This window comes from Camelina sativa, chromosome 2 (assembly GCF_000633955.1).
Source record: "Camelina sativa cultivar DH55 chromosome 2, Cs, whole genome shotgun sequence".
NCBI lineage: Eukaryota > Viridiplantae > Streptophyta > Magnoliopsida > Brassicales > Brassicaceae > Camelina > Camelina sativa.
The window spans coordinates 29,081,935-29,101,213 of NC_025686.1; the positions used below are offsets into that span (position 1 = coordinate 29,081,935).

Sequence of the window (19,279 nt, forward strand, 5' to 3'; positions counted from 1 at the left end):
GACCTTTCGTCTTCCCATAAATATTATAACTCAGCCGTTAAGTTTTTTTTTCCGGATTGTGACGTGGAAAATAAAAAATGATGTGTATTTTAATTTGCTGATGTGTATTTTTTTTTTAATCAAAATCGAAAACTAAAATCAGTGGGTAAATTGTAATTACACCCAAAATACTAAAAATTTGAATAATTTTTAGAAAATTGTTAGATAAGAGAAATAAACTAATTTTGGATAAATATTAGAGTAATTCTTTCTATGAACTAATAAGCTAGGAAAATAAACACACAAAACCGTGTTACAGCCCGAAGAATGGTTGTGAGTTGTGACTGATGATTACAACAAAGACGACGAGGCATAGATACCATAATAACTTTTTTTTTTTTTTTTTTTGACAACAAATACAAGATTGGCTCAAACAAGCCAATGTGAAGGAAAATTGTTAATAAAGGTTATTGGATGCGGTGAAGTACGAGCACGCCGTGCAAGGTTATCCGCGTTACCATTCTGGGAGCGAGGGACGTAAACCAAGGAGAAAGAGGCAAACTCCTCCTTATCCATCTGTATGTCCTCCAAATACGGTGTGAAAGCTGGCCACTCAGAGGGTGAAGACACCATCTTCACTAAATCGGAGCAGTCGGTGAGGAAAACAACTGATTGATTATCCGCTCCAATCATACAGCGCATAGCCCAAATAAGGGCCTCAACCTCAGCGTGAAGAGGAGATAGACTACGGCGATGGTTAGCAGCACCCTTAGTAGGGGCATCACCTAAGGGCGAAGTACAAAACCATCCTCTTCCCGCAAAACGATCTGTTGCTTTTCAAGAGCCATCTACAAAACACATATAGCTCGATGGAGATCTAGGGATTCCTAAACCCCCACTAACGCAATGACCTATCACTCCAGAAATCTCCGGGATACATGCCATATCATCCACTTGAGCCAAGGCCCAGGCTTTCGCCTCATCCTCTGCTAAACCATAATAACTTGTTCGATTATTTTCGCCTCATCCTCATCCACTGATACCATAAGAACTTGTTCGATTATTTTCTTTTTGCTTAAATTTTTCTTTTTATAAAACATATTTTTTTCCTTTTTTATATCATCTCAGTAAATAAAAAGGATTTTACAAATTGAACAGACAAGAGTTAAACCATACTATAATCATATAATATACCAAAAACCTTCATGCATCTTCCTATTGGCGGCCTTTGTTGCCTCCGTTCTTCTTCTTCTCCTCAATCCTCATGTCCATAGCAACAAAAAAAATATATATATATATATATATATATAATAAACATTGAAGATTATCCTTTCCTTCGCCTAAAATTTTCAGTCAAAGAGAAGTTGACACGAAACTGATGAAAGCCTAGATACAGACACCAAGTCCTTGAGCATCCTATCTTTGGCTTCAAGACCGATGCATTCCGGAGAGAAAGTGGCTGTCTTCAAACGAGTAGCATTCTTTATGACAAACGTAGCCACCTCTATATCTCCTCGTCTTCCTTTGTAACCGCTCCAAGCAAAGGTTTCAAGACTTTTGGGAACAGAACTCGGCCGCTTCCAGCAATCCGGGGTTTCTTCACTAGGGATTTCAAGCTCATGTTTGTCCGTGAGTTTGAGTGATGCTAGTTTTGGGGAACTCTGGAGCATTTGTGTGAGAAGCTCCCACCAACCTTGCGCACATGTATTTAGCTCGAGGTGAACAAGCCGATGGAAGTGGATGATCATACTAGGAACCTCCGAAAGCAGTGATACACATAGGTAAAGGCGGCGGGTAGAAGCAAGGGATCTCAGAAACCTATGGGTAACTCCTTGAGTGATGTCAACATGTGCAGCCATCAAACTAGGCATATTCTGTATTCTACGTGAGTCGTAAACAGCGTCATCGACAATCTTAAGGTACTCCAGACGAGGGGCTTCTATCACTTGCACACCACCCTTACTTCCGTTTCTTGCGTCCCACAACTCCAGTAGCCGTAAACAAGGCACCTCGACAGTGATGTCCTCGACTCTCTGGTCTTCTTCTTCCACCATCACTTTAAGTAATTCGAGATTAGGACAACCGGATAAAAGCTTAGGAAGAGATGCGTAGATCACATCCTTAAGGCTCAGCATCCCCAGGGACGGGAGACAACAAGGAACATCTGAAACAAGGCACCGTACAAGCGCCAGGGTCTCTAGTGTTTGACATGTGAATAGGCTACTCGGCAAATTGACTGACCCTGAGCCTGGCCTGATATCGACTACGAGGTCACGCAGGTGGTGAGAAACCGCTGTATCAATCCATATCCCTACATCTACGGCGTGACACTTAGGACCAAGGTTGAGATGCAACTTCTCTAGAACAGGGGCCTTGTTCAACAGCAAAGTGTTGTAAACGAACTGTGTGAAGCGCTTATAGTCATTCTCATGATTTCTGTCATCAAACTCAAGCCCTGACACTAAATTCCAAAGAGACCGCCATCTCGTCGACACAGAACACATGGCCAGGACGTCTGTTGTTGGAACAAGCGACAGTATTCTAAAGATCAAATCATCTGAACATTCACTGATCATGTCCATCTTCGTATTAAGCCGCAACACCAAATATGAAAAGATAATAATAAGAGGAAGAAAGAGATGAGCCCTTGAGAGAGAGACAAAGAGATGGGAAATAATCTCAAGTTGCTTGTTTCTCTAGCTTTCTGTTGAATTGATCGTTTAGTAAATCAATCGAGGCCAGGTCTGTATATATACATATATAAACACAATTGGACAAAAAAGGAAAAACGAAGAAAAGAAAAAGAAAAATAAAAACTAAAAGTAACAATAACAATTTTTCTTGATAAAGAAAAATTAACAATAACAATTTGATTCAGGGCATAAGATAAAGAGTGAGACACTACCAATTAAATTTGTCAAACGGTAAGAACAAACATAAAAATAAAAGTAAGAGCTTACTGTAGAATGATACAATACCACTGAAGAAACGAAACCCTAGTGAGTGAGTCTGTGCGTGGACGATGTGCTGCTGCTCTCGACAAGTCCCGTAGGAAACACAAAAAAAAACAATCCGAATCCTGCAATAATATAAATAGAGCCGTCAGAGAGGAAATTTAATTAGAAGACGAACAGAACGGAACAGTTGATGATGATACCAATTAGGTAAATCCCCAACGAAACAGAGAGATAGAGAGAGAGAGAATCAAATCCCAAACAAACAAAATACTAATCAAAAAGTAGGGTAAAAGAGTCTCGTCTTACCATAGAAGAAGATAGCTCTTTGGTTTGGTTTACCAGCAATTCTGGAAGCTTCACGATCTGTCTGTTTTAGTTGTTGAGAGAGCAGAAAAAGAACTCATCATAATATCATTCCTTCAAGCTTTTTCTGAAAGAGAGAAAGAAAATACAAAAAGCATAAGATCAATCATAACCAAGGGGATATGCAAAATCTGAGGTAAGGGATATTGTGAAAAAACAAGAACATGATATTGAAACACTAAAACCATACCTGAGAATCAACATTGACGTGCTTACCAGCAATTTATGAAGCTTCCACAATTTTTCTTTGTTGTCTAGAGAGCAAAAAAGATCCCATCATATTCTCCTTCTTTCAAGCTTTTCTATTAGAAAAAGTGTGAGAAACAAGATCAAATCATCATAATAGCTACTAAGATCTGTAAAACATGGTGCTAAAACATTAAAAATTTAACTATACCTAAGGATTGTCAAGTAGCAGTACAATAACCATCTTACCACTTACCATCGCAATTCTTGAAGCTACCATGAAGCTACCATAAGCCAGAGGGATAAATTCTAACGATATACCTGCATCAAGAATTTAAAGGACCAAAGTGTGTGATAAGCACAAAATTTTAACATTAGCTTCAGGACATAAGACTGCGATACTAATTGATTTATCAAACGGTGAGAACTCAGAAGAAACCTACAAGAATTACAGTAGAAGATCAAATACCACAGAAGAGACGAAACTTGAGTGTGCATTTTCGTGTGATGTGCTATCACAGGTCCCATTGCAAACGAAAACAGTAAGATCCTGCAAAATACTGAGATAAGATCAATCATGAAAACAACTAGAACGTGATTTAAAAAAAAAACTGAAAATAAACCATACCTGAGAATCGACATTGACATGCTTGCCAGCAACTCCTGAAGCTTCCACAATTTGTGTTTGTTGTCTAGAGCGCAAAAAAAGAACCCATCATATTCTCCTTCCTTCAAGCTTTTCTGTAAGAAAAAGAGTGAGAAACAAGATCAAATCATCAGAATAGCTACTAAGATCTGGAAACATGGTGCTAAAACATTAAGAATTTAACAATACATGAGGATTGTCAAGTAGCAGTACATTAACCTTCTTACCACTTACCATCGCAATTCTTGAAGCTACCATAAGCCAGAGGGATGAGTTCTCAACGATATACCTGCATCAAGAATTTAAAGGACCAAACAATGAGTGATAAGTATAAAGACTGTACTCCTGTCTTTATAATAAGCACAAACTTTTAACATTTTCAGGACATTAGACTGAGATACCAATTAATTTATCAAACGGTGATAACTCAGAAGAAACCTAAAAGAAGCACTTGCAGTAGAAGATCAAATACCACAGAAGAGACGAAACTTGAGTGTGCATCTTCGTGTGATATGCTATCACAGGTCCCATTGCAAACGAAAACAGTAAGATCCTGCAAAATACTGAGATAAGATCAATCATGAAAACAACTAGAACGTGATGTTTAAAAAAACTGAAAACAAACCATACCTGAGAATCGACATTGGCATGCTTGCCAATAACTCCTGAAGCTTCCACAATTTGTGTTTGTTGTCTAGAGAGCAAAAAAATATCCCATCATATTCTCCTTCCTTGAAACTTTTCTGTAAGAAAAAGAGTGAGAAACAAGATCAAATCATAACAACAAAATCAAAATAATAGCTACTAAGATCTGTAAACATGGTGCTTAAAATAACAATTTAACTAGACCTGAGGATTTTCAAGCAGCAGTACAATAACCTTCTTACCACTTACCATCGCAATTCTTGAAGCTACCATAAGCCATAGGGATGAATTCTAACGATATACCTGCATCAAGAATTTAAAGGACCAAACAGTGAGTGATAGGCACAAAAATTTTAACATTAGCTTCAGGACATAAGAGTGAGATAACCAATTAATTTATCAAACGGTGAGAACTCCTAAGATACATTGAAAGAAGAATTAAGAGCTTACAAAAACAGACCCAAATATGAAGAGCTGAAGAGTCGTGAATAAAGAGAGAGAGAGAGAGAGAGAAAGAGAGCAAAAGCAAAACATGAACAGAGAGCAATCCGTTATAATATGGGTAAATGAAAACACAACATAAAGAAAACGATATAATGGGAGTTACCTATGTAATGGTAGAACATAGATGGCAAAAAGCTTCAACAATTTGAATTCTGCCTTCACCTCCCTCGTCCAGGAACCATGATAGCTTCTCGTTTAGAGTTCTTGTTCCCAGTAGCTAGCTACATATAATACGGATGCACCTGTAACAAGAAAAGATCACTCATAACCAAGCGGTGCTGAATAATAATTATGTTATAAGAAACCAAAACATGATGCTAAAACGTTTTAAAAAATCTTAACCATACCTCTGAGGACTGTCACGTAGCAGAGAGAAGACCTGCACAGAGAATATAAAGGACAAAACAAAGTGAGTGAGATGCAAAAGTTTTGAGGAGGCAAGTTCGTAAAAATAACACAGAGCCCAAGTTCCGGATTTCGGTGAACAATAATAATTCGATTCAGAGCATAAGAATACTACCAATTAAATTTATCAAACGGTAAGAACAAACATAAAAATAGAAGTAAGAGCTTACTGTAGAATGACAAGGATGACAAGAAGAGAATGGATGACGAAACCCTAAAAGAACCCCCCGACAAACAAATAAGAGAGAGAAGGATTATAACCCGATTGGAGATGGCTGACTGTAGACAAGGAAGACGAACGAGAGAGAAGAGACGAGAGAGAGATAATTTGTGTTTGTTGTTGTTTTTTTTTGGGAGCGACAATTTTAGCTTTGGGAGCGTCACTCAAAGAGGCTGATGAAACTTTTCCTTTTTTTTTATTTTGTTTTAGGATTAGGAATTATGGAAATTCACTAACGTAATTAATTAGGGTTAAACTAACCGACCGACTTTGTATAGACGATTCAAGAGAGCCCATTGGTTTTTCTTCTTCAGCTCATATAAAATAATGGTAAGGCCTTTTGTGTCTTTTTTATGGGCTGCTTTCAACATTTACATCTACTGTACTTAAGGAAGGCTATATAAACTTTTTTAACTGAGAACGTTAGAAAGTTTTCTTTTTAGCTATTCAAATCCAATTAAGGTCATTTATTCACATCGTTTTTGTGATTGATGGGAAGCCATGAATTTAGTCGGTTAATTCTGATGACGATGGCTTTCTCTGGTTCGATATCTCCCGTGACTTCCCCAGCGCTGATCAGCAAGTCCAATGTATGCTTGATTCTCACAAACACGGTCTTATATGTAAGCTCCCTGTTGTCCCTCTCTTTTGGTGCAACAATAAAGAACCTAGCGGTAACGACTTCAATGTTTTGTACTGCTTGCAAAATCTCAAATCTTGGCACAAGCTACTATTTCTGTCTCACATGTGAGAGCCAGTTCCACAAAGAGAATGCGTAAAGTATCCCTCCTCTTGAAATCAAACACCCTTCCTATCCTTTTCAATCTCTCCAGCTTTACAGTTCTCCCTTTGCCCTTGTGAATTGCATCTGTAAGTTTCCAAGACAAGATTTACCATTCTCCTACTTACAAACTGAGTATGCATCAAATTGTAGTCCATGTGACTTTGTAGTCCATCAAGATTGTGTCTGTTTCCCGCATGTCATAATGATATATGTCGTTAGATTTCTAATTTGATCGGCATCAAATTGAATATAATCATGTCACCAAAATTGTTACGGGCCTCGATAGATTTCTAATTTGATAGGCGGATATATGAGTCGAAGAACGTTATACAATCTCACTCACCCATCATATTAGCTCCCTACACCTTTTGCTCGAATCAATTCACGATACATATATATTTTATTCGAATCAATGTCACTAATTTTCTTTTAAAAAGAGTGAAGAAAGAAAACAGTAACTGGAAACGAATCAGGATCCCAAGGCAGAAACTGAAGAACTCAGACAGGTCGTACATTCCTATTATTCCACTGATAAATAAACATTTTGGTAACAAAATTTTAAGTCCAAACGATATATAATGATACATAGTGATGAAGGACAGCGTTATTGCCTAGACCTGGACTCAGCCCTTCGAGCCTCTTCACGCGTAGTTGGAAACAACTCCACATACCTTGACCCAATGGACATTTTGTCCTTAGCCATTGCCCGCCTTGCGTCCTCCACGGTCTCAAACTCTACAAATGCCTCTCCCGTGGCCTTCCCATCAGGTCGAGACACAACATGTACCCGTCCTTCAATAACCTTGTAGCCGCTGAAAAAGTCAATGATTTGAGGCTTGTTCACCGAGTAAGGGAGGCCTCGCATCTTTAGAACCTCAGTGTACTCAAGGTTCTCTTTCTCAGTAAACCTCTTAGCTCTGGATGGGCCGGTGGGAGGAGGTGGGCTGCTAACACGGACCTCGTACTCATAGGCTCCCTCGTCAGCAGCGACAGCGTTGTAGTAATCCTGCTTATAGCAGCGGAAAACTTCCACGTATCTCCTGCCCATATTGTGCCTGTCCCTCTGTAGAGCAATCTCAACTTGCATCGGCCCGGCAAAGACGACAAAGGCCTCCCCAGAGAATTTACCGTACTTGCTGACGAGGAAAACGTCGACAATGTCGAGGCCGGCAAAGAACTTGAAGATGTCAATGTCAGAGCAGTTGAAAGGAAGACCCCTGAGGCGAACAACTGGGAAACCGCCGGAGCCATAACCAAAAGGAGGGAAGCTGGAAGCACCTCCGCTGCCAACTGCCAAGTAGGGATTTGATTGCATCATTCTTTGTCTCTTTGATCCAACCTCGTAACCCCCGCTCCCAAACATCATGGCCCTTCAATTATGAAACAAAAAGAAACCCGGAAAAAGATCCCCCAACTCAACCAGTTAATATATAACCCAACCACCCTTTAGACTTCCCAGTGTTATCTCTATAACCCAACCAGTTAAGAAATAAATCTGTTCTACAGTTCTTTAAACGAGCTATTGGAACAAAAGAAAAACTGACTTAAATCCTCTAAATTAAATTTCGATACTGTTCCATCCTATAATAACAGGAGATACTGTTCCTTCCTACACACCAACCCTCTAAATTCGAAATCGAACACAAGATTTTCCAATACAAAAGTCGATTAACGATTAGATAATAATACCAATCACTAGTATTCAACAGGAGACTAAATCGAGTAGAACAAACGAGAAAGATGGCGATCCAATGCAAGAATACGTACCCTCCTCTTGATCCGTACATGACCCTGCTGTGCTGCTTTGCTCCGACGCACGCCTAATTAAGGTCTTCTTCTTCTTCTTCTTCTTCAAAATGAGAAAATTCAATCACAAAAGGGGGAAATTATCATAACCCAATAAAATAGCCCTAACTTACTATGTATCTCCCGGAACTTCTTAGTCTAAAAGCCCATTATAACGGCTCAATAGTCTATTGCAAAAGAAAAGCCCAACTTACTACTATGTATCCCCCGGAACTTCTTAGTCTAAAAGCCCATTATAACGGCTCAATAGTCTAGTGAGGCCCATACATATTGCAAAAGAAAAGCCCAACTTTAGGCAATCGTAGCAGCGGTTGCAATTTGCAAAGGAGGGGGTTTCAGTTCTTCGGTTCTTCCACTATTAGTATTACTGAGATCGATCCACCGAAACAGCAGCTCTGACGTCTCTCACTAAGCACAAAATTAATTAAGCAATGGTTGGATTTGGATACTCTTCTGCTTGACCACCAACCACATCAAAAAAATGGCAGGCACCGGGAAATGCCTTCTTGTCACCGGCCCTCCGGTGAGCTTCTCTTTCTCTTCTACCCTCTTTTTGATAAGAATTCACTTATCCTATCTATCTGTTATGTTGTATGTCTCCATGAACACTACTATACTTAGTTCTCTAGGGTTGTTTTAGAGAATCGCTCACCGCTCCATTTGTTAAAATTCAATGAATGATCCAAGAGAGAGCTCCAGGGTTTGCTATAGAGTTCCGAAAATCCGAATCTCACAATCTGTTAACCTTACCTCTGTTTTTAGGTATACAAAATTCGATTTGGTTGGATTTCAATTTTTTTTTTTCCTGATTTTGCAATGAAGGGAGTCGGAAAAACCACATTGATCATGAGAGTGTTGGATATGATGATGATGAGGGGGCTTTCCAACCCTAACCTAAAGATCCAGGGTTTCTACACTCGTAAGTCGTAAGCTTCTCTCCTCTTTCTTAACACCAATTATCATATCATGCAACTCTTCTTCTTTGTGATATTCATTGAACTTGAGACTCCCAGAAGAGATGAGGGAACGAGGAGGACAAAGGGTTGGTTTTCAAGTGGTCACCTTGGATGGCCGCACAAGTTTGCTTGCTTCTTCTTCTACTTTTTCTAGGTCCATCCTCCTCCTCCTCCTCCTTCAGCCTTCATCCTTTTACTCTCTAGGTTCCTCTCACATTTGAATTAGCCTAGTTCTCTCACTGTTGGCAGTCAAGAATCCATGACATCATGGCCTAGCGTTGGCAAGTATAAAGTGGACATTGCATCCTTTGAGTCTATAGCATTGCCTGAGCTTCAGGTTCTGTCCTTGACTGGTATAATTTGGATATACAGTATAGGACACTTAACTAATCTGCTTTAGCATTTATTTTCAAGGTCAAAGAGGACACCCATCTTTTCATCATTGATGAAGTTGGCAAGATGGAGATGTTTAGTCCATCCTTCTTTCCCGCTGTCCTCAAGGTTTTGGAATCCAACATTCCTCTTCTTGCTTCCATTCCTAGCCCAAAATCTGGTCGAGATCTTCCTGAAGGTAATTAATTATATGGGTTTTCATCTCTTGGCTAGTTTCATTTTCAGCCTGTGTTTGTCTCCAATCCTGAGGCCATTGATGACTGACTGTGCTGCTTGGATTGATAAAAACCTGAAATTGCCTTCACAACTATCTATAATACTCCGTTTGGAATTTTCCCACTCTTGAGTAGTCCATCGTTTTATAGGTCCAGTTTGATGGACTCTTGTATTGGCGGCTTCCTGTATCACTATCACCCTCCTCTGCTTACTTTTATCTTGTTTAGTAAGAGATGATTTTTATTTATCTATCTTTCTCCTGCATCACTTTTTATAAGAGTGAGATAGACGTTTGAATGATGTTTACCCGAAGGGCGGACATGAATTAATTAGTGTGGGAATAGCTAGCAGGCTAGGCTGCATTGTGTGTGTTCTTTACATTATATTCTACTTTGTTGTCAGCAGTGGCGAGGTTGAAGAACCAACCGGGAGTGACAATAATCAATCTGAGCGAGAGTAACAGAGATTCAATGAAAAGACATATCTTTGACGTTTTGTCTGGATGGCTGCACAATGGCAATCAGTAGAGTAGAGGGGTTTTGCAGCCTTGTCTCTCTTCGCTTATAGTATACTGTATACTGTACTCCATAAATGGAAGTTAATAATATAAATGGACTACTATTTAACAAAAATTGAAAAATTAAAGAAATCTAACCATAATCCTAAAAACTGTGTAGAGAGAGAGTAACACTAACAAATATATTCATACAAAAAGAGAGAAGTGAAAGAAATTGTTTGATTTCTTAAGGCAAAGAAGGAACGACACGCACTTTCGACCTGGAAATCCCAACAGAAGGCAGGCGACGAAGAAGAAAATCCTACTCTTCTGTCGCACGGGAATTAAAAGGCGTTGCGTTGCCCTTGCGATAATTTATCTACATATCTCTCCCTCTGTCTGTCTCTATTCTTTCTTTATATCTTTTCCTTATAATAAGATTTACATGTGTCTTTTGACTTGTTTGTTTATAAAAGGGCAACCGCATAAACGTCCCTGTAGACTGCGAGTTTCAGAATTTCAACGAAAACCCTAATTTTGGCCTTCTTCTTCGCAGGCGCATTCAAGGTAAACAACTCTTCAAACTCTAAACCTTACTCCATCGGGCTTTCTAGAAATGTGTCTTTGCTCTCTATTTCCCACACTTAAGATAGATGTCGCCTTCTCTTTGTTCTCCGTTTAAGTCGTCCTCTCTCGTAGACAATTCGATTTTTTCCTTGACATATATACTGATTCTGACCTCCTGGTAAAGAGATCTAATTTGTAGACATTTTTGTGTTCTAGGTTAGAGTGAGGTTTGGTCAGCTTTTGTATGTGTACACTTTGTTATGGAAGGCGTGAATATGCTGCTACCCCAAAAGCCTCTGACAAAAGATGTTGATGATAACAATGGTGGTGTTCCACATCCTTCCACCAATGTTGATTACCATCTTAACATTCTTTTAGCTTCGCACTTGAGTAACCCAGATCTGACACCCCAGGAGATTGCTGAGGCCTCTAGATCCACTGCTGCTGCTGCTGCTGTAGCTGCAAAGGCCGCCCGTGCTACCGCTTATGAGAAAGCTGCTGCTGCTGCAAAAGCCGTTGCTGCCGCTAAGACTGCTTTAGATTTTATTGCCTCCTTTCCCAACCAGGGTCAGGGACTTGTCCAAGACGGTAGGGACAACATGAAGACGCATGTTGCTGCTGCTGACTTGTCCTACTCAAAGGATGATGACGCATTACCCTCCTCCTTGCAACCAGGAGACGACACTCATGGCATCATTCCAGGAGACGACACTCATGGCATAATTCCATACTCCTCTTTGAGCGAGGCTCCCACAGGCTCAAGAGAGAGGCCGAATACAGAGCAAGCCATTTCCAAGAGCATGGATTTCGATGGGCCTGGCATGGAGTTAGATACCGATAGACTGAACGGATCAGCAGCTGGTGGAGAAGGAGCAAAAGAAGAGATGATTCAGGTGACCAGAAAGAGGGGGCGGCCAAAGTCCAAATGATTTTGCTTCTGTAATTATTTTTGGAGTCTATTTGCTGCAAATAGACGCAAATACTGCTGCTTGTATATCATCAAGTCCCTAGAATGTGTGTGAGATTTGGAGAGGCTAAAAAAATTATGAAAAGAAAACTCACATAGTTTGTTTTATTTGGGGGCCGCCGGATGGTCTGTGGAGCTCTTTCGGCCATCATATCCGATTTGCCTTGTTTTTATATATGATCAAACCACTCACTACTCACTTCTTGATTCTAACTTGATTCTAAGCATATTTTTTTATTATTGGCTTTCATGGGTGGTCTTTCATACAAATAGGGTAAAAAGACTCAACAATACACACAAGTGAGGAGAGTAACAGAATAACAAGAAAGAATGCTGCATGTTGTTTTTTTTTTCTCAAGGTATGGTAACAACAATGCTTCTCTTTTTAGACGGGACAAAAAATAAACAAAAGAAGAAAAATCAGGAGGCCTTGGATGTCAGGATCTCGTGTACGGCAGTCCAAGTCCCGGTAATGGCTATAATAACACCAGTGAGGAAAACAAGAACGTCAATCACTATTCTTGTGATGCTCAGCTCGTTTTTGAAAGCCTGCAAGTGGAAAAGCGATGGCAAGACAAAGCCCAGCACCACGCAGACGCTGCTCCCAACCAGAGATAAGAAGTCTGCAAAATTAGGGACGAGCAGGGCGACGAGTGTGACCACCAGCACAGTGGCCCAGCGCACCCAGACGGAGTACTGGGAGCTGCAGAGGCGACGTTCCACGACCTCATATACAGGGTGCATCATGAGGGGAAACGTGAAGAAGAGGTTGATTGCTAGGCCCAGCTGCACCAGTGTGCTCACCACTCCTGCCCCAAGGTTCGTGGTGATGATGTCTCTGGTATCCTCTCCGTAAGCCATGTAGCCTAGCAGCCCGAACGCACCGTACATGATCGAGATTAAGCCCATGGCTAGCCCCAGGGCTCTACCGAACTTGTCTTTGTATTTGGCCTCCAACTCAAGTGGCAGAACCTGTTCACATACAAGTTGTTTTAAAAAAAACACACACAGCAGAGACAAATCAGAGGAGGAATTGGAATTGGAATTGGTTGATATAATAATATCTGAGGAGTCCTTGGTGCTTACCATTCCGATGCCTTCAAAAGCGTAAACAGCAACTCCCNTGTTTTTTTTTTCTCAAGGTATGGTAACAACAATGCTTCTCTTTTTAGACGGGACAAAAAATAAACAAAAGAAGAAAAATCAGGAGGCCTTGGATGTCAGGATCTCGTGTACGGCAGTCCAAGTCCCGGTAATGGCTATAATAACACCAGTGAGGAAAACAAGAACGTCAATCACTATTCTTGTGATGCTCAGCTCGTTTTTGAAAGCCTGCAAGTGGAAAAGCGATGGCAAGACAAAGCCCAGCACCACGCAGACGCTGCTCCCAACCAGAGATAAGAAGTCTGCAAAATTAGGGACGAGCAGGGCGACGAGTGTGACCACCAGCACAGTGGCCCAGCGCACCCAGACGGAGTACTGGGAGCTGCAGAGGCGACGTTCCACGACCTCATATACAGGGTGCATCATGAGGGGAAACGTGAAGAAGAGGTTGATTGCTAGGCCCAGCTGCACCAGTGTGCTCACCACTCCTGCCCCAAGGTTCGTGGTGATGATGTCTCTGGTATCCTCTCCGTAAGCCATGTAGCCTAGCAGCCCGAACGCACCGTACATGATCGAGATTAAGCCCATGGCTAGCCCCAGGGCTCTACCGAACTTGTCTTTGTATTTGGCCTCCAACTCAAGTGGCAGAACCTGTTCACATACAAGTTGTTTTAAAAAAAACACACACAGCAGAGACAAATCAGAGGAGGAATTGGAATTGGAATTGGTTGATATAATAATATCTGAGGAGTCCTTGGTGCTTACCATTCCGATGCCTTCAAAAGCGTAAACAGCAACTCCCAAGCCGTAGAAGAAAACAGAGAAGCCACCAAAGACTCTCAAGGGAGGTCTTCGTTCGAGGAAGATGAAAACATCCTGGACCATAACCACGATGGTGGCGGCAACGTCGACGATATCGGCGAATATACTCAAAGGGGCGAGATGGGTGAGAGATGGGATGGAATTGAGACCCAGCTGAAAGGGGAAGCAGCCCCAGAGGTAGATGGAAGCAGGATCGAGGCCTAGGATAAGGTCGGTGCCGTGGCTGAGGAGATTGGCCATCGTGGTGGCGACGAAGATGAGGTAACTGACGCAGAAGCCAGATTGGGAGAGGACAAGCATAACATCGACGAGGAGACGGCCGGCGGGACCGCAGACGGATTCGCCGAGATCTCCGAAAGAAGTGATGCTGGAGAAGCCGGAGATGGCCTCGAGTTTGCGGCGGGTGTGGACGAGGAGCATCATACAGAAGAAGGTGAGGGAGGAGACGAAGAGGAGTGTGAGGAGTCCCAACAGCCAACCGGTCTTCTTGAAGGTGTAAGGAAGTCCGAGCACGCCGGCGCCGACGATGGCGATGAAGACATTGGCGAAGGTTTTAGGCTGCGAGGACAATGTTCGAGGCCCCAAAAGAGGAGTGTCTTCCGTCGGCGCCAGCGATTGAGAGGAAGATCCCGAAGGCAGGGATAACGAGGACGATCCAGCATCCTGATCGTACTTCATGCCGACGAGATCTGTTCTGATTTTGATTGAGGAGAGTGAAGTAGTGAACAACCCGAAGAAGAACCGAGCGAGAGAGAGAGAGAGAGAGAGAGTCACAGTCACGTTAATGCCTGGAGATCGATGATTTCTCAAATATTTTTGCTACTTTGTTGTGTTGTGTTGTTGAGAGATGTGTGGTCAAATTGATCTCTCTCTCTCTATCTTTCTCTCTTTTAAAATGATAAAAAAAATCATTAAGAGAAAGATACCAACGCCGCTCTCATTGGCTCTGTTTTGGGGTTTATCGATTTAAGAAACATTTTTGCTTACGCAAAAAACCTCTGAAATTGTTGACTCTTAGTAGTAGTCCTCTAGTGTATCAACTGCCACATGTTTATTTTGGCTTAAACAAATTCCTTTTTAAAAATCGAACTTATTATGAATTTATAATGATGAGCTGTTGAATTCGAATACTATTAATTATGTATTATTATTGAAAAAAAAGCCCACAAACATTAATTGAAAAAACAAAGGGGTAGGAAAGGAGGAGAGGACATCTGTGTAGAAGTTTCAGAAATGATTGAAAGAGCTTTGAACCAATCGAAGCAAAGCAACGTGGAAGATGCAGCGCACGTCTCTCTCTCCCTCGGGTGGGTTTCTGTGGCCAACTTGAACACGCCTCTCCTCGATCGAGTTCTATTTGGGCTCTCTCTTTCGGGCTTTGAACACCTCATTCCCTTTTTTNCTCGAGTTTGCGGCGGGTGTGGACGAGGAGCATCATACAGAAGAAGGTGAGGGAGGAGACGAAGAGGAGTGTGAGGAGTCCCAACAGCCAACCGGTCTTCTTGAAGGTGTAAGGAAGTCCGAGCACGCCGGCGCCGACGATGGCGATGAAGACATTGGCGAAGGTTTTAGGCTGCGAGGACAATGTTCGAGGCCCCAAAAGAGGAGTGTCTTCCGTCGGCGCCAGCGATTGAGAGGAAGATCCCGAAGGCAGGGATAACGAGGACGATCCAGCATCCTGATCGTACTTCATGCCGACGAGATCTGTTCTGATTTTGATTGAGGAGAGTGAAGTANTGAGGGGAAACGTGAAGAAGAGGTTGATTGCTAGGCCCAGCTGCACCAGTGTGCTCACCACTCCTGCCCCAAGGTTCGTGGTGATGATGTCTCTGGTATCCTCTCCGTAAGCCATGTAGCCTAGCAGCCCGAACGCACCGTACATGATCGAGATTAAGCCCATGGCTAGCCCCAGGGCTCTACCGAACTTGTCTTTGTATTTGGCCTCCAACTCAAGTGGCAGAACCTGTTCACATACAAGTTGTTTTAAAAAAAACACACACAGCAGAGACAAATCAGAGGAGGAATTGGAATTGGAATTGGTTGATATAATAATATCTGAGGAGTCCTTGGTGCTTACCATTCCGATGCCTTCAAAAGCGTAAACAGCAACTCCCAAGCCGTAGAAGAAAACAGAGAAGCCACCAAAGACTCTCAAGGGAGGTCTTCGTTCGATGAAGATGAAAACATCCTGGACCATAACCACGATGGTGGCGGCAACGTCGACGATATCGGCGAATATACTCAAAGGGGCGAGATGGGTGAGAGATGGGATGGAATTGAGACCCAGCTGAAAGGGGAAGCAGCCCCAGAGGTAGATGGAAGCAGGATCGAGGCCTAGGATAAGGTCGGTGCCGTGGCTGAGGAGATTGGCCATCGTGGTGGCGACGAAGATGAGGTAACTGACGCAGAAGCCAGATTGGGAGAGGACAAGCATAACATCGACGAGGAGACGGCCGGCGGGACCGCAGACGGATTCGCCGAGATCTCCGAAAGAAGTGATGCTGGAGAAGCCGGAGATGGCCTCGAGTTTGCGGCGGGTGTGGACGAGGAGCATCATACAGAAGAAGGTGAGGGAGGAGACGAAGAGGAGTGTGAGGAGTCCCAACAGCCAACCGGTCTTCTTGAAGGTGTAAGGAAGTCCGAGCACGCCGGCGCCGACGATGGCGATGAAGACATTGGCGAAGGTTTTAGGCTGCGAGGACAATGTTCGAGGCCCCAAAAGAGGAGTGTCTTCCGTCGGCGCCAGCGATTGAGAGGAAGATCCCGAAGGCAGGGATAACGAGGACGATCCAGCATCCTGATCGTACTTCATGCCGACGAGATCTGTTCTGATTTTGATTGAGGAGAGTGAAGTAGTGAACAACCCGAAGAAGAACCGAGCGAGAGAGAGAGAGAGAGAGAGAGTCACAGTCACGTTAATGCCTGGAGATCGATGATTTCTCAAATATTTTTGCTACTTTGTTGTGTTGTGTTGTTGAGAGATGTGTGGTCAAATTGATCTCTCTCTCTCTATCTTTCTCTCTTTTAAAATGATAAAAAAAATCATTAAGAGAAAGATACCAACGCCGCTCTCATTGGCTCTGTTTTGGGGTTTATCGATTTAAGAAACATTTTTGCTTACGCAAAAAACCTCTGAAATTGTTGACTCTTAGTAGTAGTCCTCTAGTGTATCAACTGCCACATGTTTATTTTGGCTTAAACAAATTCCTTTTTAAAAATCGAACTTATTATGAATTTATAATGATGAGCTGTTGAATTCGAATACTATTAATTATGTATTATTATTGAAAAAAAAGCCCACAAACATTAATTGAAAAAACAAAGGGGTAGGAAAGGAGGAGAGGACATCTGTGTAGAAGTTTCAGAAATGATTGAAAGAGCTTTGAACCAATCGAAGCAAAGCAACGTGGAAGATGCAGCGCACGTCTCTCTCTCCCTCGGGTGGGTTTCTGTGGCCAACTTGAACACGCCTCTCCTCGATCGAGTTCTATTTGGGCTCTCTCTTTCGGGCTTTGAACACCTCATTCCCTTTTTTTTCTAGCCCACGAAACGCTCATTTATGTGGAAATTGTTGTCTTTCTGTTTTATTTCGGCAACATGTGAGAATGAATCAAAATACTACTACAGTACTACATACCGTACGATGAGAAGAATATTGTTGACAAAAACAAAACAAAAAAAAGTTTTATACACCCATACAATATGAAAGAAGAAGACCAACAACAAACTCCTTTTCTCTTTTCAAATCAGATTCAGGAGAGGATGGAGAGGAATATGGTTGACCAGACGGTCAGTGCTAAGGATGCAACCAGGTAGGTCCACAAGAAGATGACCGAGCACTCATCTTGAGCCACGTCGAACAGCTGTGTCATTGTGCCTGCAATCCATATATAAAATTATTANGAGAGAGAGAGAGAGAGAGAGTCACAGTCACGTTAATGCCTGGAGATCGATGATTTCTCAAATATTTTTGCTACTTTGTTGTGTTGTGTTGTTGAGAGATGTGTGGTCAAATTGATCTCTCTCTCTCTATCTTTCTCTCTTTTAAAATGATAAAAAAAATCATTAAGAGAAAGATACCAACGCCGCTCTCATTGGCTCTGTTTTGGGGTTTATCGATTTAAGAAACATTTTTGCTTACGCAAAAAACCTCTGAAATTGTTGACTCTTAGTAGTAGTCCTCTAGTGTATCAACTGCCACATGTTTATTTTGGCTTAAACAAATTCCTTTTTAAAAATCGAACTTATTATGAATTTATAATGATGAGCTGTTGAATTCGAATACTATTAATTATGTATTATTATTGAAAAAAAAGCCCACAAACATTAATTGAAAAAACAAAGGGGTAGGAAAGGAGGAGAGGACATCTGTGTAGAAGTTTCAGAAATGATTGAAAGAGCTTTGAACCAATCGAAGCAAAGCAACGTGGAAGATGCAGCGCACGTCTCTCTCTCCCTCGGGTGGGTTTCTGTGGCCAACTTGAACACGCCTCTCCTCGATCGAGTTCTATTTGGGCTCTCTCTTTCGGGCTTTGAACACCTCATTCCCTTTTTTTTCTAGCCCACGAAACGCTCATTTATGTGGAAATTGTTGTCTTTCTGTTTTATTTCGGCAACATGTGAGAATGAATCAAAATACTACTACAGTACTACATACCGTACGATGAGAAGAATATTGTTGACAAAAACAAAACAAAAAAAAGTTTTATACACCCATACAATATGAAAGAAGAAGACCAACAACAAACTCCTTTTCTCTTTTCAAATCAGATTCAGGAGAGGATGGAGAGGAATATGGTTGACCAGACGGTCAGTGCTAAGGATGCAACCAGGTAGGTCCACAAGAAGATGACCGAGCACTCATCTTGAGCCACGTCGAACAGCTGTGTCATTGTGCCTGCAATCCATATATAAAATTATTATTAGGTTTTCCGTAGCTAGCGAACAACAATGAAGGGGGATGTCTCGAGTAATTTACTGATATTCATGGCGGGCGGCAGTGTGAACTGAAGCATGAGAACGTATCGGAAGAGAGGGTCAGGAGGAAGATAGCCTAGATTTCCTGCTAATTGGACCACCCCGACTCCCACCACCGGAAGGATGAGATAGCGCACACAGATCACTCCCACAATCACCGATGTCTTCACGGCTGAGGAACGCAGTCCCTGAATCAGGTTTCCCCCCAGTATGAGTGTGATGCAAGGAATTGTCCCGTCCCTGCCAAGTCAACTAGCTAGTATTAGGCTCAAGTCGTTATATATGT

The 19,279-nt window shown here is 42.0% G+C and overlaps 6 protein-coding genes across 28 annotated transcripts; 2 read left to right on the plus strand and 4 right to left on the minus strand.

The window, feature by feature from the left end:
- On the minus strand, window positions 1,197–6,103 carry LOC104746390 (F-box/FBD/LRR-repeat protein At4g26340-like). 17 transcript variants are annotated; one of them, XM_010467921.2, is made up of 13 exons: window positions 5,856–6,103; window positions 5,628–5,659; window positions 5,384–5,522; window positions 4,981–5,079; window positions 4,762–4,874; window positions 4,604–4,684; window positions 4,366–4,420; window positions 4,114–4,226; window positions 3,955–4,035; window positions 3,742–3,806; window positions 3,516–3,596; window positions 3,243–3,366; window positions 2,654–3,058 (listed from the first exon to the last, which is right to left on the minus strand). In XM_010467921.2, the coding sequence occupies exons 4-10, from the start codon at window positions 5,047–5,049 to the stop codon at window positions 3,770–3,772; spliced, it is 549 nt and encodes a 182-aa protein (XP_010466223.1). In that variant the 5' UTR covers window positions 5,050–5,079; window positions 5,384–5,522; window positions 5,628–5,659; window positions 5,856–6,103; the 3' UTR covers window positions 2,654–3,058; window positions 3,243–3,366; window positions 3,516–3,596; window positions 3,742–3,769. The 17 variants fall into 17 exon arrangements, 16 of the variants coding, with proteins under 16 accessions (XP_019094774.1, XP_010466223.1, XP_010466216.1 ...); XM_010467914.2 differs by having other exon boundaries at window positions 3,516–3,601; XM_010467894.2 differs by having other exon boundaries at window positions 3,929–4,035.
- LOC104746470 (heterogeneous nuclear ribonucleoprotein F-like) lies at window positions 7,149–8,582 on the minus strand. Of its 2 annotated transcripts, none has more exons than XM_010467953.2 (2): window positions 8,457–8,582; window positions 7,149–8,059 (listed from the first exon to the last, which is right to left on the minus strand). In XM_010467953.2, the coding sequence occupies exons 1-2, from the start codon at window positions 8,474–8,476 to the stop codon at window positions 7,294–7,296; spliced, it is 786 nt and encodes a 261-aa protein (XP_010466255.1). In that variant the 5' UTR covers window positions 8,477–8,582; the 3' UTR covers window positions 7,149–7,293. The 2 variants fall into 2 exon arrangements, with proteins under 2 accessions (XP_010466255.1, XP_010466258.1); XM_010467956.2 differs by having other exon boundaries at window positions 7,149–7,979; window positions 8,457–8,533.
- Window positions 8,829–10,671, plus strand: LOC104746479 (nucleoside-triphosphatase THEP1-like). Of its 5 annotated transcripts, none has more exons than XM_010467999.2 (6): window positions 8,829–9,018; window positions 9,258–9,414; window positions 9,509–9,605; window positions 9,701–9,788; window positions 9,866–10,022; window positions 10,210–10,307. In XM_010467999.2, the coding sequence occupies exons 1-6, from the start codon at window positions 8,977–8,979 to the stop codon at window positions 10,218–10,220; spliced, it is 552 nt and encodes a 183-aa protein (XP_010466301.1). In that variant the 5' UTR covers window positions 8,829–8,976; the 3' UTR covers window positions 10,221–10,307. The 5 variants fall into 5 exon arrangements, with proteins under 5 accessions (XP_010466301.1, XP_010466269.1, XP_010466277.1 ...); XM_010467967.2 differs by lacking the exon at window positions 10,210–10,307 and adding an exon at window positions 10,463–10,671 and having other exon boundaries at window positions 8,830–9,018; XM_010467975.2 differs by lacking the exon at window positions 10,210–10,307 and adding an exon at window positions 10,466–10,671 and having other exon boundaries at window positions 8,830–9,018.
- LOC104746528 lies at window positions 10,774–13,279 on the plus strand. 2 transcript variants are annotated; one of them, XR_760908.2, is made up of 3 exons: window positions 10,774–11,123; window positions 11,340–12,449; window positions 13,233–13,279. XR_760908.2 is itself a non-coding variant. In XM_010468032.2 (2 exons), the coding sequence occupies exon 2, from the start codon at window positions 11,384–11,386 to the stop codon at window positions 12,050–12,052; it is 669 nt and encodes a 222-aa protein (XP_010466334.1). In that variant the 5' UTR covers window positions 10,774–11,123; window positions 11,340–11,383; the 3' UTR covers window positions 12,053–12,455. The 2 variants fall into 2 exon arrangements, 1 of the variants encoding a protein (XP_010466334.1); XM_010468032.2 differs by lacking the exon at window positions 13,233–13,279 and having other exon boundaries at window positions 11,340–12,455.
- Window positions 12,366–17,195, minus strand: LOC104746520 (amino acid transporter ANTL3-like). Its single transcript, XM_010468019.2, has 3 exons — window positions 16,094–17,195; window positions 15,758–15,979; window positions 12,366–12,840 (listed from the first exon to the last, which is right to left on the minus strand). The coding sequence occupies exons 1-3, from the start codon at window positions 16,826–16,828 to the stop codon at window positions 12,511–12,513; spliced, it is 1,287 nt and encodes a 428-aa protein (XP_010466321.1). The 5' UTR covers window positions 16,829–17,195; the 3' UTR covers window positions 12,366–12,510.
- Window positions 13,217–15,057, minus strand: LOC104746510 (amino acid transporter ANTL3-like). Its single transcript, XM_010468011.2, has 2 exons — window positions 13,960–15,057; window positions 13,217–13,845 (listed from the first exon to the last, which is right to left on the minus strand). The coding sequence occupies exons 1-2, from the start codon at window positions 14,692–14,694 to the stop codon at window positions 13,294–13,296; spliced, it is 1,287 nt and encodes a 428-aa protein (XP_010466313.1). The 5' UTR covers window positions 14,695–15,057; the 3' UTR covers window positions 13,217–13,293.

Excerpts from the sequence above, each read along its gene's own strand:
- LOC104746390 (XM_019239229.1), bottom strand. The coding sequence starts at position 2,561 with ATGGACATGATCAGTGAATGTTCAGATGATTTGATCTTTAGAATACTG.
- LOC104746470 (XM_010467953.2), bottom strand. The coding sequence starts at position 8,476 with ATGTACGGATCAAGAGGAGG. Across the intron at positions 8,060-8,456 it reads ATGTACGGATCAAGAGGAGG|GGCCATGATGTTTGGGAGCG; the intron begins GTACGTATTCTT and ends TCATAATTGAAG.
- LOC104746479 (XM_010467967.2), top strand. The coding sequence starts at position 8,977 with ATGGCAGGCACCGGGAAATGCCTTCTTGTCACCGGCCCTCCG. Across the intron at positions 9,789-9,865 it reads TAGCATTGCCTGAGCTTCAG|GTCAAAGAGGACACCCATCT; the intron begins GTTCTGTCCTTG and ends TTTATTTTCAAG. Across the intron at positions 10,023-10,462 it reads TGGTCGAGATCTTCCTGAAG|CAGTGGCGAGGTTGAAGAAC; the intron begins GTAATTAATTAT and ends CTTTGTTGTCAG.
- LOC104746528 (XM_010468032.2), top strand. The coding sequence starts at position 11,384 with ATGGAAGGCGTGAATATGCTGCTACCCCAAAAGCCTCTGACAAAAGAT.
- LOC104746510 (XM_010468011.2), bottom strand. The coding sequence starts at position 14,694 with ATGAAGTACGATCAGGATGCTGGATCGTCCTCGTTATCCCTGCCTTCG. Across the intron at positions 13,846-13,959 it reads CTTTTGAAGGCATCGGAATG|GTTCTGCCACTTGAGTTGGA; the intron begins GTAAGCACCAAG and ends GTATGTGAACAG.
- LOC104746520 (XM_010468019.2), bottom strand. The coding sequence starts at position 16,828 with ATGAAGTACGATCAGGATGCTGGATCGTCCTCGTTATCCCTGCCTTCG. Across the intron at positions 15,980-16,093 it reads CTTTTGAAGGCATCGGAATG|GTTCTGCCACTTGAGTTGGA; the intron begins GTAAGCACCAAG and ends GTATGTGAACAG.